Source organism: Acomys russatus, chromosome 32 (genome assembly GCF_903995435.1).
Source record: "Acomys russatus chromosome 32, mAcoRus1.1, whole genome shotgun sequence".
Taxonomy (NCBI): domain Eukaryota; kingdom Metazoa; phylum Chordata; class Mammalia; order Rodentia; family Muridae; genus Acomys; species Acomys russatus.
Window position 1 is genome coordinate 8,739,661 of NC_067168.1, and position 17,899 is coordinate 8,757,559.

Here is a 17,899-nt window from a genome sequence, read left to right on the forward strand (position 1 = left end):
AGATAGTTTAACTCACAGGTTATTAATATGGATCTCAGGGGATTCAAATATGTAGACCTTTGGTTTCTTGAAATAGCATTAAGACACTTGGATTCACAGAAGAGCTCTTGAACTAAATAGCTGGTCACTACTAGATTAGTGATAGCCTTACTTCTTCATATGAAAGGTTGTTTATTTGTTTTTGGTTTTTCAAGACGGGGTTTCTCTGTGTAGCCTTGGCTGTCCTGGACTCGCTTTGTAGACCAGACTGGCCTTCGAACTCCCAGTGATCTACCTGCCTCTGCCTATCGAGTGCTGGGATTAAAGAAAAGGTTGTAGAAAGCCAGGGAGGCCATACAAGTTGGTGCTTGACTGTGAAAAAGATGCAAAAGATTTTGCTCCAGCTGTGGAGCAAAAAGAGTGAAAACAGTCTTTTATCTGCTCAGGAGATCCCAGGAGACTTAGAGAGGGTTATTCCTGCACTCCCCTGTTTGTCCTTAACACCTGTAACTTCTCCCAGAAGGTACACTAGCAGCGTGCGTGCCGTGCTGGGGCGGAGGAGAGGGCAGAGGCCGGTTAACTATGGGGATAAGGATGAAGGGCGGGAACAGTGGCCCCAAGCGCAGATAAGCACAGCAGTGGAAGAGAAGGGAAGTCGTGCATGCTCTGAAGACTGCCCTTCAGCTGGGAAACACTCATACATTCTAGACAGCAAACACCTCCTGGGTCCTTGTTGAGTTTCAGGATGCATTTTGTACAGTTCAAGAGCAGAAACTAAAGTTAGTAGCCCTGGATCATGAGTCACGTGGCGTGTAGATCTTAGCATCTTAGCCAAACTGGAGGTGCCCCGGAAGGAACGGGGCGTCCTGTGCGTGCGCCGCATGCAAGGGGCAGTGGAGAGTCGGCCTGTGTCAACGCCGCATCTTTAAACTATTTGGTACAATTCAAATCAGTGTCTTCTTTCCCCAGCACTAACCTATGTATGAAGTAACTTTGATTCTTGGAGGTTTCCCAGGAGATAATTAGGAAAAATTAATGCACATTAAAAACTGCACAATCTTTAATCTTAATTTTTATCAATAGAGAAACTTAATTTCCAACTACAAACAGGCTCATGAAGAGGCCAGTTTTCACATCTGGAAATTTGTCTACTGATAATTGTTAATTTTTTCTCATTTTATGAAATGTGTGTATCTAATACTTTCCTAAAATACTGATCTACTGGAAATCCAAATAAATGCCTTATATGTAGAATGTCCTTGTGTATTGTGTGGTTTTTAACAGAGGATATGAAATGTCACACTGTTGTCAGATGGGGCATGTTGGGGAGAGAGCCTTGTGCTAGGTAGCTAAGCCGAGACACAGACACTCTAGGGAATTGAAAATTCCTTCAGTCCTGCTCAGAAAGTCTTGTGTAATCTCCATGCAGGGGATAGGCAGAGCTATGTGTGAGCTACTAATCTCAATTGAGACTGGGGGTAAACATTAGCTTTTGAGTGTCTTGGATGTCTCACCCCGGACTCTGACTATGTGAGAAGAGAAAGTTCGTAAAACCTGGCGACCCAGAGATGACTCTTCCCTGTGGTTTGAACACCGGTCTATGTAGCTTGCTCTATGAAGGGTTTTAAATCTTCCACGTGCCTGGTAGCTCTCTGAGGGTGGAAGGAGACCAACATCTTTCCCCACCGCATCTCTCTAGATGCCCAAAGATGGATGATCCAAAGAATAAGAAGCATTTAGCCTAAATTGGGACCCCTTCCTTCACATTTTATAGAATGTTTTCACTAACTTAGCATCTCTACAAACACCTGTCCTGCACTGGTTAGCCTAGGACTAAAATGCGGATGAATGGGCTGGGCTAGGGAGGGGTGGAGGATTCTCTGTCCTTACGTAAGTGTTTCCCTTGCTTGTGACTGGCGTTTAGCAATTCTGTTCTCATCTAGGACATTCCAGGGATATGGGATTGGGTCAGTCTGTTCTTCACTCTGCGACCTTGTCACCATTTACCAATTTGACCTCTTTTTTCCAGATATAGAGCCTCGTTGGTGGGAGGACTGGAGCAGGAGTGGGGATCAAAGCCCCTCATTTGTGAGACCAACAGGGAGGAATTAAAAACTCTCGTATCCCTTCAATCCCTTCAACGTACTGTCCTCATTATGAGGAAATATTTTGATTTTGGTTTGGTAGCGTTCTTGTTAAATATTGCTACCAGTGTTTACTATTTTGTTGTCTTAGCAGTATCAAAACAACCCACTTAACTCACTTATCAAATCCATGGAATGACAAGTAAAATACACATGGATTTTTTTATAAACCTCTGAATATAGTACTTACATTATTTTTAAACTCGAGATTTTGCCCCAAATATATTTGACAATTGGACACTTAAAAGGGATGAATAGATATGAGTTTTTCATCAAGCAGCACGTTAGATGCTGAACTGTATTTCATTGGTGCCAATACAGACTCATGCGGCACAGAGTGAAGACACTGTCATCTGGTGGGAAACGGGCACGTTATGTCTAGCCTCGCCTCTTCAGCTTCTTACGGACGAACTGTCTTCCTTCAAAACTATCCTTTGGGTGGCAACAGGGAGATGTATGTTTCTGAGCCTCAGTTTCTCTGTCTTTTGAAGAGCAACAAAGTCTACTAGGTAAGCAAGAACTGCTTATACAAAGCCAGAATGCCTAAAAACTACAGAGAGGTCAGGGTGGGAGGGAGAGAGAACACACACATATACATGCGCGTGCACCCGTGCGCACACACACACACACACACACACACACACACACACACACACACGCACACGGGGGGGGGGGGACAGACTCATTGCAGTGCTTGCTACTATATTCATATTTGAGAAACCTTACCCTCACACGAGTGATCATCTTTAAAATTAAAATATTATATTTTCAAAATTTAGATATTTAAATTTTGGGTGTATGAGTGTTTTACCCGCCTGCATGTATGTGCATCACATAGCCGCCTGGTGCCTGCAGTACTCAATTAGACGAGGGTGTTGATGCTCCTGGAAATGGAATTATGAATAGCTGTGAACTGCCTTGTAGGTGCTGGGAACTGAACCTCTGTCCTCTGGAAGAGCATCATCTGTTCTATCTCCAGCCTGCCTCCTCAACTCAACTAAAAGAATTAATTAATTTAAAATATTGCATGCATGGCTGTGTCTGTTTGTGGCTATGTGCATATGCGTGCAAGGCCAGAGGAGGGTGTTTGCATTCTCTAGAGCCGGAATTGTAGGTGTATGTGAGCCATGCATTGTGGGAGTTGAGATTGAAACTTGGGTCCTCTGGAAGAGCAGTATTCACCCTTACCCTCTTAGCTATCTCTGTAGCCCAAATGATAGTCTTTTAAAGAGTACTCTAATATGTAAAACAGCCTGACCCTCGACACTGTACAATTCTCAAAGCAAGTTGCACTTGTTGCAATTAGCTTTAAGTAATAACTTACAGACAGAAAAAAAAAAAGCCATCCTGTTTTTCTTTTGTTTTGTTTTCAACTTGAGTAACTCTAAAAATAGTCAAATGTGTTCCACTGATTGCTTTGAGTTTCAATTAAAAAATGTGTTTTCCCCTTGCTCAGGCTTAACCAGTCATCAAATACCTGACTATTTTATACTTGAAGCATGCTGGTTCTCAGTGTCAGCTACATGCCTGGATTCCAATGACCACTGAATACGTTTGACTACATTTTTCAGAAGGTAACAGAATGGATACACTTTTCTTTAAGAAATAAAGTTGCCTTTCAACAGCAGTTTAAAATACGATGTGTTTGATTTCAGTTTTTAATTTCCTTCCCAATCCTGATGGTCAAATTCTTCAAATCCTATAGCTGATAGTTCAGAATTTCTTTTGTTGGCTACCTGGAAGACAGAGAATTTATTATAAGAGCCATGCAAGGTCAAGTCAACAATGAATTCTGGTCCAGCTTCCCTTGGTGGGTGAGAGAGCGGGCCTGCTATTTAGGAAGTCTTGGAAAGGTCAGAATGGCTGCCATTTATGCTCAACTTTATAACCCAGTGGGTCTGCATTTCTTCCTTTTTAAAACCCAAATACGTTTCCAGGCTGGTCTTCTTTTGGAGCAGAGATGGCAAACACAGGATTTCACCACATTGCTTCCCAGTTATAGCAGATACCACTAACCTATTACAGCATTCTTCCACGAGGAAACACATGTTCATCAGCCACCACAAAGCCTGTAACCTTGCAGCATAGAACAGCCTCTCTCTCTCTCTCTCTCCCTCTCTCTCTTCTGCCCTCCCTCTCACTCATACAGTTTTCTTTAGGAAAGCAAATCACCTTTCAAAATAAGATCAAATTTTATCATTATCAGAGCCTGTATCCTGTCATCATTTCATGGCCTTTATCTCTAAACTACTTCTGTTTCTTTAGTTCTCCTGGTTTCAAAAATTCAGATAGCACACCTCACTCATTCCCAGTATGCAATTGGGTAAAAATTATTCCTTCTAGTATTACTGTCACAGTGTCCTTGATTGCATGTCAGCTGGTAACCACCTCAGATGTAGGCCTGAGGAGTTTCTTTTATTGATTGTGTCTAGAGTGACCAATGATTGCTTTGACCAATTGATAGTATCTGAGACTTCTTATAATTTAAAAAAAAAATAGCTAATTTGGGAATAAAAGTGTCCACTCTTTTCCCTTAAGGTTACTTTGAGAAACTAAAGCTCTTTCAATTATATATTACTCTGGCTATAGATCACTTATTTTCCTTTTGTAAAATAATCTTGGTAAAATAACTTGTTTTATAAAAGACTTGAGTTTTGAAGGCTTTCCCAAGTTGCTCACTTTTGGAAATAATGCTGATTCTACATATATTTGATTTTGGAAGATTATTTGGAATAAAAAGACAGTTAAGCCAGGTGTATCCCACCTGGTTGGTGCATCCCACCACGGCACTCCTGAGGCCAAGGAAAGAGGACATTAGGCTCAGGACCAGCTTGTGCTACATAGCTTATTACAAAAAGCAAAGAAAAAGAATTTATGAATAAGATATGAATAACTTATAGGTTACACCCAGTGCAACAAATAGTATTACTTTGAAATCTTCAGTTTTGAAAAAACACATTTGATTACTTACACAGTTTTTAAAAGATTGGGAATATTATAAAATGCTTAGTTTATTTCTGTGATTTCCTTATTTTATCTACATATTTCAGGAGGTGCATGTATCAGCCCCTATCCTTGTATCAGGAAATATCTGCTCCACTCATACTCAGTTTTTAAAAGTTTACCAAAGTAAAAAAAAAAAAAAAGCAGGTACAGAACTGGTTCTATTTTTTTGTTTTCAATGTTTAAACTAATTAAAACCAACATGTAAAAGTTCAGTTTTACCTTAGTTTGGTGATGTAATTTTTTCACACTCGGTCTGTGAACTTGGTTTGTAAAGTGATCTGGTGGCCTGGGAGAGAAAGCAGCGCTGTTATCTTCAGACCCCACAGTAAGAGCAGCCAGTCTCCTGCCACTTTGGGTTTGAAATTAGGACAAGAGGAACCGCCTAGCACAACCTTGCAGGCACAGCCACTGGAGTTTCTCCTCAGGTGGCGTATCGCTTGGGCACTGGTCCCCGAAGGGTTGACAAAGATGAGAGGAATTCATCGCACAAGGAAGGCAGTTATTGCTCAGGTGAAGCTCTGAGTGGTGACTGCTCTAAGAACCCACTTAGAGCATTTTGTTCATAATGCTACTCAAGTCCAGGCTTTATTTACCTTAAGTTTATAGACACTCAGTAGCTTGGTATAATGGATTTTAGTAACTTTCACCCTCTGATCTCCTGTCTCACTCCACTCCACCCCCTTTAATTTCTGAACAACATTACATTTCCTCATCCTTGGTAACAGCCACATCTTGAGAGTTCCTTTTCTTTCCCAGTGTATCTGGGTATGAAAAATAAAGAGGCTGACCTGGACTGAAATTGTTTTGGGTGCACATGGGTGAGCCGAAATTGTGTCCTCTGGTACATTTTTTTAGGGACAATCCCCTCTCTGCTATCGTATGCCCATGTACAATTGGGTATGCGTATGGTTAAACTCAGATGCATTGCAGAATGGAACATGCACAGAAGGAAAAGTAAACTATATAACACAATCTATGAATCAAGACAGAGGACCACGCAAACTATGCCCCTTGGTGGCAAGCTCTTCCTTCTCTGAGACCCCATCAAAAAGGCTCCAGGCTACAGCAAGTGAGCCTTTCTTGAGTGCTCTCAATCATGCGGCCCACTGCCAATCTTCATGGTGCATCCTCTGTAATCTGCACTGTCCTATTCCCTTGCAGCTTCTGTAAATCCATGTGAACCCTCATTCTCAACTCTTTTGGTGAGAGGCCAAGGACCTAGAAGCACCTGGCCCAGGGTAGTCAATGGGTACAAGTTTAAAAATGGTTTAAAAGCTGGGCACCCAAGCCACATTTATTTTCTAGAGATGCTGACAATTTTTTTTTTCTTGAAAAGAGATGTTTCTAATATACAGGTCCACCAGCAGTGATGATTGGAGCAGTGGTGCCCTGGGTTCCACATTATCGGCATTGGATGGTATCAACCTCCTAGGCAAACTCGTGAACAACATGTAGGGTCCTAACTGTGCTTGGACATCCCTATGGACAGTGAGACTGAGCATGCTCTGTTTTCTTTGGTCTTTGGATTTCTTCTGTAAATAGCACCTCTGTATTCATGGCTCACTTTATCATTAGGGTGTTTGTCTTTTATTAATATTCTGGGTCTTATTATTATAGACAGTAGTTTGTCTGTAGCATAAACTAATTTTTCATTAATCTTATTCTTTATCTGTTAGTTTCATTTTAGACCCCCTTCTTACCTGTGTCTGCCAGGGAAATATTAATGTCTTCTTGGATTTGTGTCTCATTAGGGTGGGCTTTTTAGATTATAGACATTTTGTTGCTGTTGTTTTATGGAGAGTCTGAAAACTGGAACTGGCCAGTCTTGAACTTGCAGGTGTCCACTGGCCTCAGCGTCTAAGTGCTGGGCCACAATACCTGGTTCAGCAGTTGTTAAAATGTATTCTCTCTATGCGTAGGCATTTCTGCTTTTATAAATGGGGAGCAGCTGCAGCAGAGCCCCAAGTGGCTGGTTCATTTATCCCTCGTTGATCTGCAATGCTTTCTGACAGATACTCCCTGTATAGAAGGCTCTTTTTGGAGGTTGCCTTTGCTGTTTATCACCTATCTTGCTGTGGCAAATATTATTTCGTGTCAGTTTGCTGTCTTACGGAGAAACCACACATCACTGTACCTTATCATTTTTCGTCTCTTATACTTTCCCATTTCCAAAGGAAGTTTAGAACCAGAATGTCAAAGCCATAAGAAACCGTGTTAGTGCCTTAACTGTAACAGACATAGAGGAGCCCATGGAGAACCATCAGCTTCACTTGGCTAGGGGATATCCTCCCTGTGCTGCATGGTCTTGGGGAAATGCTTTGTGATGTCACTTCATGGCCCCAGCAGCCTCGTGGCTGGCTCTTTCAGTCTTATCATCAATAAGGAAACTATGTCTTAGAGCAGGGATACATGCATCATCCCATGACCATCTCTAACTTGATTACTAACCTACACTCGTATCCATAATTTAACCACAGAACAGTGCTTCCTTGTCATGGCCAGTGTTACAAGTGTTGATGCTTTACTGGGCTAGGGTGAGTATTATAAAGAAGAGAGAGGAAAAAAAAAAAAAAAAAAAAAAAAAAGAAGAGAAGAAATCTTGCAGATGGAATTTTGGGAGTTAGATGGTGCTATGGCTTTGTGTGACACTGGGAAGTATGGCCACTTGAGTGAGCAAGAAGGGAGTGAGGGAGCCAGAACCACCTGCCAGCCACCTCACACACTGACACAGCAAGCGTGTGTTTGGTGTTGTGTGTTTGGAGGTTGTGGCTGAGAAAGGCGGGCCATGTTCTGAAAAGGGCCCATGAATGGCCTGTGCTGAAGCCCTTGAGAGCAGACCTTTTCTGTGTGTCCCAGGAACCTTCTGTTTCCTGCTCTCTCCTAAGCACACACTGATGTCTGATCACACCTCATTTTCTTCCCCCGCCCACTGAAAAGCTTTCCCCATCCATTCTGATTTGGGGAGAGATCACTTTAGGACACTTGTAAGGAATGAACCTACTGTGATCATTAAAAACGATACTATAGAAAATAACTTCATGACAGGGGAAATGTCCAGGGTTTAAAAAAAAACCCAAACTGATGGGGCTGGAGAGGTGGCTCAGTGAGAACACAGACTGCTCTTCCAGAGGACCCGGGTTCAATTCCCAGCACCCACATGGCAGCTCACAAAACTATCTGTAACCTCAAGATCTGACACCCTCGCAAGTCATGCATGCAGGCAAAACACCAATGCACATAAAATAAATTAATTATTAAAAACAAAACAAAAAAGCTGATGGGCTGTGGAGATGGGTCCCTGGATAAAGTTCTTGTCATTAAAGTATGAGGGCCCGAGTTCACATCCCCAGCACCCTCGTAAAGCCTGATGGGTAGTGAGTGCTTAATACCAATGCTGTTCTGGTGAGACGGAAGGGGAAATAAAACCTATGGAAGCTTGTGTCTGGCTAGCCTAGCATATGCAGCAGTGAGCAAGAGACCCAGTCTCAAGCAGGGAAGCAAGGGGGATGGTAAAGAATGCCATCTAAAGGTGAGCTTTACACACAATTAGTGACCCATGCACACGAATGCATGCACACATGCACACACTCATGCACATGCACAATGCACAGGGACCCACGAGTGCACACACTCACATATAGGAGAGAGTGCATAAGAGAGAGAGAGAGAGTCAGCTGTGTAGAAAAGAAGTCAGTCTGGTTCCATGTTTTGTTAGAAGGTTCTCACAAATTAGTTCTACATAAATATGGACACCAAGAGAGAACAAGTGAGGTGGTGGGTGACGCAGCACACTTCCTTCTAACTTCCTATGAGTTTTAGTTTTCCTATGTTGAGTGGTGCTGTTGTGCTTGTAAACAGAATGCCCCAGCATCTCAGCCACACCCACACATGATTGTTTTAGACAAGAGTAAAACAATTCAGGTATTTCTTGATTCTCTGGGGGACAACTGCAAGTACTAACAGAAGCCTTGCATGGTGCTGCCAACTGTGATCTGTGCACTGCAGCCCCAGCTGTACTTGAGCCCTGACCCCACGGCTGAGGCAGAAGCAGACCAGAGAAAGGTGAGAGGAGTGTGTTTTCACAAGGCTGCCTGCTGAACTTGGAAAAATCCCAACTCTACAGCATCATATTATTTCCTTCACCTACAAAAATGATTCCTTTATTTATTTTTGTCACCAACAACATGCACAACACAGTAACTGTATCATCCTGACTCCCCAAATATCATTTGGGTGCACTAAAGAAGCTTTTGGCAAACAGGATCCTGCATCAACATATCCCCTGCCTTGTTTATATAAATAATTTAACTTATAATATCCAAAATAAAACTTGCGACTGGTGGTCTAGAGGAACACACGCATTTATCCACATGATAGCTTTCTCAGAGTATGAGCAATGAATTCTTGGATCTCCTAGCTGCATGCTTGGCTTACCTGCATGGAGCCACCTGTCCTCTGCCAGCCTTACAGGTCTTTCCAGGGGGACAGAAGTTCAAGTCCTGGTAGTCCAGGATCCCGCGGTTCCCATGTCCCTGTCTGCAGCGGCATTCTGCTTCCTCTGTCCACTCATTTTTTACACACTGGGCAAATTTGCCACAGTCTACGGATTTGCAGGGATCCACCTGATCAGCTGCAAGAGACGACAGATTTTGACGAGGGCGTGGATGTCTAAACAGTGTGACTAGCAGCAGTTAAAGGTGAGTCAGCAAATGTATTGCCATGGCCCCGTTTTCAGAGTGGGTTCTACCACAGTGACCTAGCTGAAGGAAAAGGAGAAACACACTTCGTTTCTTTGATAAATGAATCGAGACCAGGACAACAATATATTTAGCTGCAACTATAATTATGCACAGACCTCAGAGTCATCTGGAGGCCTTGTTCACACAGATCCTCCTGAAGGAGGACTTCAAATCCAGAGCACCCCAGGGTGCTTCACTGTTGGAGCACCCTGAGCCCGGCAGCCCACCTTTGCTCCTACAGAACTGACATGGAGCCCATGCCAAAGCAGGAAATGGCCAGAGTCCCCAAGTGGCAGAACTGTTAGGCAGCCTTAGGATCATCGGCCTTTCTGTATTGCAATGGTTTTCTTTTTAATCATACACTGCTCATTACATACACAGGCCCAGGGCAGGCAGCCATGTGTAAATCCACTGTTTACTGAGATCCCAGAAAGTAATTTACATGGCTAATTCTATATAAGGGACCCAACTTGTACTTCACTATGAGCTTGGATATGAAGATAAATTTGGAACCAAGCCAACCCCACAGGCATTGCTTTTAACTGATGATTTAAAACGAGGGCCACTGAGAAGCCGTGCCATGTAGCCTAATGCCCCACGATGGAGTGCCTGGATACACATGATAGGAGGGGAGAAGTGACTCTCTTAGGTTGTCACTTCTGACCTCAGCACGTGCCCTGGCACACACTCCCACACATATAGAGTATATACACACATAGATAAAATGTTATAAAAATTAAAACTAGCTCCTTTTGCATGGTCAAGGCTGGGATAGATGTTTTTATCAGAGACAGCAGCACATGGGCGGATGCACAGCGGGAGAAAAGAGAGCAGAGAGGATCCGGATAACATGAACAGAAGCCGGTGAATGGGAAGGATCAGAGTTAGAACAGACAAGGCGCGTTAACATCATTTCTGAATGCCACACTAAGATAGTTGGACCTAAAAAACCCAGAACCCCAAAACCAAGCCAAACCAACCACCACCACCACACCAAACCACTTTCCTATTTTGCCACTTCAGTGATCATAGGGATTTGCATGTTTCCGGAACATGGGATCCATAGAGGATTTTTGCCCAAGGAAAGGGTATGATCAGAAATGTGCTTTAAAATATACAGAATTAAAACTTGTATGTATTTAAGTATTATGATGACTTCGGAAGCTCTCTGTGCCAGTAGTTCCCCAGTGGGAACATTTATAGAACTCTGATTCAGCGGGATTTGATATGCTTTATACTAAAAAGAGATGTGCTGGCTAAATAAGTTTTAAGAAATGATGTGTGATTATTGATGAGAATGTAAATTTGGGCAGTTATTAAAAGAAAAAAGAATTCCAGCAGCCCCCAATTAAAAATAGAACCAGCAATGAGCCAGTAATACCACTGCAGTGTATGTACCTGCAGTGGTTTGAATAAGATTGGCCTCCATAGACTCTTTATATTTGGATGGTTAGTCACTAGGGAGTGGATATGTTTGAAGGGATTAGAAGGATTAGGACGTGTGGCCTTGTTGGGGTAGATGTGGCCTTGTTGGAGTAGATGTGGCCTTGTTGGAGTAGGTGTGGCCTTGTTAGAGCAGGTGTGGCCTTGTTGGAGTAGGTGTGGCCTTGTTGGAGTAGGTGTGGCTTTGTTGGAGTAGGTGTGGCCTTGTTGGAGTAGGTGTGGCTTTGCTGGAGTAGGTGTGGCCTTGTTGGAGCAGGTGTGGCCTTGTTGGAGTAGATGTGGCCTTGTTGGAGTAGATGTGGCCTTGTTGGAGTAGATGTGGCTTTGTTGGAGTAGGTGTGGCCTTGTTGGAGCAGGTGTGGCCTTGTTGGAGTAGGTGTGGCCTTGTTGGAGTAGGTGTGGCCTTGTTGGAGTAGATGTGGCTTTGTTGGAGTAGGTGTGGCTTTGTTGGAGTAGGTGTGGCCTTGTTGGAGTAGATGTGGCTTTGTTGGAGCAGGTGTGGCCTTGTTGGAGTAGATGTGGCCTTGTTGGAGTAGGTGTGGCTTTGTTGGAGTAGGTGTGGCCTTGTTGGAGTAGGTGTGGCCTTGTTGGAGTAGGTGTGGCTTTGTTGGAGTAGGTGTGGCCTTGTTGGAGTAGATGTGGCCTTGTTGGAGTAGGTGTGGCTTTGTTGGAGCAGGTGTGGCCTTGTTGGAGTAGATGTGGCCTTGTTGGAGTAGATGTGGCCTTGTTGGAGTAGATGTGGCCTTGTTGGAGTAGGTGTGGCCTTGTTGGAGTAGGTGTGGCCTTGTTGGAGTAGGTGTGGCCTTGTTGGAGTAGGTGTGGCCTTGTTGGAGTAGGTGTGGCTTTGTTGGAGTAGGTGTGGCCTTGTTGGAGTAGGTGTGGCCTTGTTGGAGTAGGTGTGGCCTTGTTGGAGTAGGTGTGGCCTTGTTGGAGTAGGTGTGGCCTTGTTGGAGTAGGTGTGGCCTTGTTGGAGCAGGTGTGGCCTTGTTGGAGTAGATGTGGCTTTGTTGGAGTAGGTGTGGCCTTGTTGGAGTAGGTGTGGCCTTGTTGGAGCAGGTGTGGCCTTGTTGGAGTAGGTGTGGCCTTGTTGGAGTAGATGTGGCTTTGTTGGAGTAGGTGTGGCCTTGTTGGAGTAGATGTGGCTTTGTTGGAGTAGGTGTGGCCTTGTTGGAGTAGGTGTGGCCTTGTTGGAGCAGGTGTGGCCTTGTTGGAGTAGATGTGGCTTTGTTGGAGTAGGTGTGGCCTTGTTGGAGCAGGTGTGGCCTTGTTGGAGCAGGTGTGGCCTTGTTGGAGCAGGTGTGGCCTTGTTGGAGCAGGTGTGGCCTTGTTGGAGTAGGTGTGGCCTTGTTGGAGTAGATGTGGCTTTGTTGGAGTAGGTGTGGCCTTGTTGGAGTAGATGTGGCTTTGTTGGAGTAGGTGTGGCCTTGTTGGAGTAGGTGTGGCCTTGTTGGAGTAGGTGTGGCCTTGTTGGAGAAAAATGTGTCACTGGGGGTGCTTTGGAGTTTCAGAAAGTCCGCATGAGACCCAGTTTCTCTCTGTCTGCCTGCTGCTTCTGGCTCACAGTGTGAAGCTTTCAGCTACGTCTCCAGGTCTGTGCCTGCCTACGTACTGCCATATTCCCTGCCATGATGAGAACAGACTAACCCTCTGAAACTCTAAGCAAGATCTCAGTTAAATGCTTTCTTTTATAAGACTTGCCTCAGTCATGACGTCTCTTCACTAAGACAGTACTCAAAGAAAATGAAATCAGTACCTAGAAGAGACATCACTTCCAGCTGGGCATGGTGGGGGCACAGAGGCAGGTGGATCTCTGTGAGTTCGAGGCCAGCCTGGTCTACAGAGTGAGTTCCAGGATATCCAGGCCTACATAGAGAGATGTTGTTTCAAAAAATGTAAAAACTAAACAAAAGCCATCACTTCCACATCCACTGCAGCACTACTTACACCGAGAATAACCTGAGTGTCCATTAACTGATGGGTAAAGCAGTTCACACCACACACACACAGACACACACACACACACACACACACACACACACACACACACTCGCGCGCACCGGCACACATGCACACGTACATAGACGCACACACATAGACACACGCGCACACGTGCACAGAATACTACTTAGAAGTAAAACCAAGAAATTTGTCTGGAGACATGGCTCAGTGCTTAAAAGAACATACTGTTTTTGCAGAAGATCTGAATTTACATTCCAGCATCCACAGAGGGTGAGGCATAATCACCTGTAAGTATAGCTCCAGGAGCCCTGATACCCTCTTGTGGCCTCTGAGTGCACCTGCTCCGCTGCCTTACAATCCCTACACCGCCAAGATAAAAGTAAGTTAAAAAAAAAAAAATCACACAAAAGCTAAGAAATCCTTTCACTTGTAAGTCATACGTTGATCTGGAGGACGTTATAGAGGCACTGAAAAATACTGCATGATCTTACTCACACATGGGTCTTAAAACACTGAGAGTAGAATACTGGTCCCCATATTCTGGGAACAGTAGATAGGAGAGAGGGTGGGGAGAGATGGGTTCACAGGTGCAAAGTTACAGTCAGAGGAGAGGAGAAAATTCTAAGTGTTCCATTACATGGCCCTGTGACAATGACTAATAATTTCTCATCACAGACAATGAATATTTAGATAATGGATATATTGTCTCGATGAGAACAAAAATGCACATATACATTTGCTGAAATACTACATTGTATCCAATAAATATGTACAATTATTGTATGTCAAGCAAAAAATAAATTAGCCATACATGGCACACACCTTCTACTACTTCTAGACCCTTGTGAGGTCTGTTCAAGCTCTGGTTTTAGAGATCAACCTAGGTAAGGCAGTGAGACTCCTTTCTTTAAAAAAAAAATAGGCTACAAAATAGAAGTTAGAAAAAATATAACTTACAAAATAAATATAACAGCTTTTCTTTTTTCCCCCCTCTCTTTTCTCTTTTATCCTTCAGTACTGCCCCTTTCTATTTTTACTTCTAAATCTCATGGGCTCACTAATAGGCTGGGCCTTCTGTGGCTCTTTTTTCTTTTTTCTTTTTGTCTGTAGCTAGCTGCTCTGTGTAGCTCACAGAGCAAGGAAGCTGTGCAGGTGGAGAATTGGGATGCTCTAGTCTCCCCATGCCTGTCAGGTGCTCACTTGTGGTGGGAGGCTCTGAGCCAAAAAGATGAAAGTGACCAACCTGGTTGTTTAGACGAATGTCCTTAAAAACATATTTTGGGTCACCCTGCAAGGCAGGTTACTAAAGTCTTTGCGTGAGGTTGAATTTCTCTCTGGCCTTTGGGTGCCACATGTGAGCTAGCTTTCCCATCTCATGGTTCCCAAGGCTAGCATGTTTAGGAACTGTGTCACTGTTGAGGCAGTAAGTCAAATTGCCACTGACAACACAGATGATTTTACATCTAGGACCTGCATTAGTAAATCACAAATGTCAGCAACTTTCCATGAATTGTGTGTGCTTGAAAACAGAAGGAGAGCGGGCACTGCAGGCTCCACTTCTTTCTTGGCAATAGATATTTAACTTGGAAAACTGACCAAAATAATACAGACGCTTCCCCTCTGAGGAAAATAGCAAAGGTATATTTAAAATAATAATATGCTAAATATTACTATTTTATATTATTAAAAGTAAATAAAAATAATCATAAAATAAAAAGTATGTTTAAAATAAAATAACTGAAGAGGGTGTCTGTAAAATAAGTATTTCTATTTTAACCATAATTTCCCTTTGTCTTGCCAGGTGTAGGATATGTATTATTCTTTAAAAGATTTATTTATTTATTTAATGTATATGAATGCTCTACCTGCATGTATACCTGCATGCCAGAAGATCACATTGTACGTGGTTGTGAGCCACCGTGTGGTTCCTGGGAATTGAACTTGGGACCTCTGGCAGAGCAGGAGGCTCTTAATCACTGAGCCATCTCTCCAGGCCCAGGTTATGCATTATGAAAGTTATGCATAATGTACAGGCAGCATTGAGACAAAGGCGGTAGCCAAATGTGGAGTTCCGAAATCAGATATGAAGAAGGAATTAAACCATTTCATAAATTAGTTGGTATTCTCACGCTGTTTACTCAGGATCAGTCAAGAGAGAAGATGGAGACTTTAAGTCCCCAAGTTTAGGTTTTGTTTGCAGTGTACACCATCCTAGATATTAAGACAACATCCATTTATTTGGCAAATACCAACATGGCCTTTCAAAATTTTCAGCACTAAGAATGGCTAATTGTTATGTGTATTGAATAATTTGGTGTCAACTTGACACAAGCTAAAGTCATCTGAGAGGAGGGAGCCTCAATTAAGAAAATGCCTCTGTGAGATCCAGCTGTAAGGCGGTTTAAAATTAGTGATTAATGTGGGAGGACCTGGCCCTGGTGGGTGGGGCCGTCCCTGGGCTGGTGGTCCTGGCTTCTGTATTAAAGCAGTCTTAGAAAGCCTCGGGGGTGGGGGGGGGGGGCTGGAGAGATGGCTCAGCGGTTAAGAGCACTGACTGCTCTTCCAAAGGACCTGAGTTCAATTCCCAGCACCCACATGGCAGCTCCTAACTGTCTGTAACTCCAAGATCTGACACCCTCACACAGACATACGTGAAGGCAAAACACCAATGAACATAAAATAAAATTAAAAAAAAAAAAAAAAAAAAGAAAGCTTCGAGGAATGAGCCAGTAAGCAGCACCGCCTCGTGGCCTCTGCATCACTTGCTACCTCTAGGTTCCTGTCCTGTTTGAATTCCTGTTCTGACTTCCTTCCGTGATGAACAGTGATGTAGATGTGAAGCCAAACAAACCATTTCCTCCCCATCTCGTTTTTATCATGGTGTTGCTGTGCATCAACAAAAGCCCTAACTGAGACTGTGTACATCTTTTTATTTTCTTCATATGAAACGCTTACATCTCAGATAGACTTTTGAAGACGGAAGGTGTGTTAGAGGCCTTCTAAACTGGCTCGATCACTTGGCAAATGAAGAAGCTGAGACTCGGTGAAGTTAAACGGTGCTAAAAAGCATGCCTGATTGTGCTTAAGTTCTCTAGCAGTTTCTTAAATTCTATCAGCCTGTGGACTGCGTGATATCATCCAGGGCAGGTCCCAGCAGCAAGGCAGAGCTGTTGGGGGTGTTTGCTAATATGGCAGGTGCTGTCAATCACAGTTAATTAGTCTCCCAACAGATGAGGCTAAGAATATAGGACTAATTTAAGAAGCAATCCCCACAGCTCCCTTTCAATGTATTATCTTCAAAGCACTATCCCTCAGGGCTAGAGAGAAGGCTCCAGTTAAGAGTGAATGCTGCTCTTGCAGAGGACTTGCCAAGGACTGGAGTTTGATTCCCAGAACCACATTTTACATGGAATCCTGGCTCTAGGGAATCGGGTGTCCTCTGCTGGCCTCTGAGGGTTCTGCACAAACCACGTGTAGACACATATATACACATAATTAAAATAAAAATAAGATCTTAAAAAAAATATTTTTCCTGTGAATTATAAAAGATGGTCTTACTCATGTACACACACAAAGATGCCTGCAGCCCTCAAAGACTGGCAATCAGGTTGATTCCGGGGAGGAAAAGCCACAGACATGGTAGAAAAGATCAGCTTCACGACAATTGAAAGTTAGTAGAACTAAGGCATGCGTGTGTGTGTGTGTGTGTGTGTGTGTGTGTGTGTGTGTGTGTGTGTCTGTGTGTGCAGGTGCCATGGCACATGTGTAGAGGTCAGAGGATAACCTTTGGGAACCTTCTCTTTCCACCATATGAGTTCTGGCAATCAAACACATGTCTGTAAGCTTGGCAGCAAACATCTTATCCACTGAGCCATCTCACTGGCCTCGTAGAACTCTCTGAAGCAAAACTTTCTTTATGTGGTTCTCTTTCTTTGTTGCATCTTAGAGACATTTCTCTTTAGAATGATGCGTTTACTCCTAGATCATAGATAGGCCACATGACTACTTGTCTCTTCCTTAACTCAACTGTGGACATTTGCACAAAAAAATTATATGGATGCTCTACTCTTTGCTACCAATCTAGCCAATGATAATTATCTATACATGGTGTAGCAACAACCTAAAACTCATTCAAGATTGCCTCCATGGCTTTAAAAGAGGACAAGGAGAACCAAGATCAGCATCAGACTACAAAGATAAAAGAGAGGCCATTTTATAGGGAACTGTTTTTAAGTTATAATTAAATTGTATGTGGAGTTGAGGGAGTGAAGTTCTCACAAATTCCTTCATAGACCGATTGTCCCATAATTGCTTTTAGCTTCTTAGATTTACTTAAATGTCTTTAAAACAGATTATGCTTTTCTTTATGAAGAAGGTCTAACGCTGAAGACCAGACTGCGCTAGAACTCACTGTGTAGCCTAGAATGGCCTCTGAGGGGCCACCATGCCTCGTTACTGAGATTCCTTTCCTGTTGGCTGTAGAAAGGAGTTTGTCAAGAGCATCCATCACAGCCAAGAGATGCTGAGTATGGTTTGGGCTGTCCTCTGGGACTTCATATAACTTCTTGATGGCAGAATGACTTAACACTCTATCTTTATGCAGTGTAGATAGTTCTTCTGTGGAACGCA

General features: G+C 43.3%; 1 protein-coding gene across 1 annotated transcript in view; it reads right to left on the reverse strand.

Annotated features, from left to right (window-relative positions):
- Positions 1 to 3,751: 3,751 nt before the first annotated feature.
- The window catches only part of Impg1 (interphotoreceptor matrix proteoglycan 1), a 109,472-nt gene continuing 95,324 nt past the window's right edge, over positions 3,752 to 17,899 (reverse strand). Inside the window, 3 exon segments of the mRNA XM_051140600.1 lie at positions 3,752 to 3,859; positions 5,349 to 5,415; positions 9,564 to 9,759. Of these exon segments, the coding sequence (XP_050996557.1) occupies positions 3,782 to 3,859; positions 5,349 to 5,415; positions 9,564 to 9,759 (341 nt within the window). The 3' untranslated portion in view covers positions 3,752 to 3,781.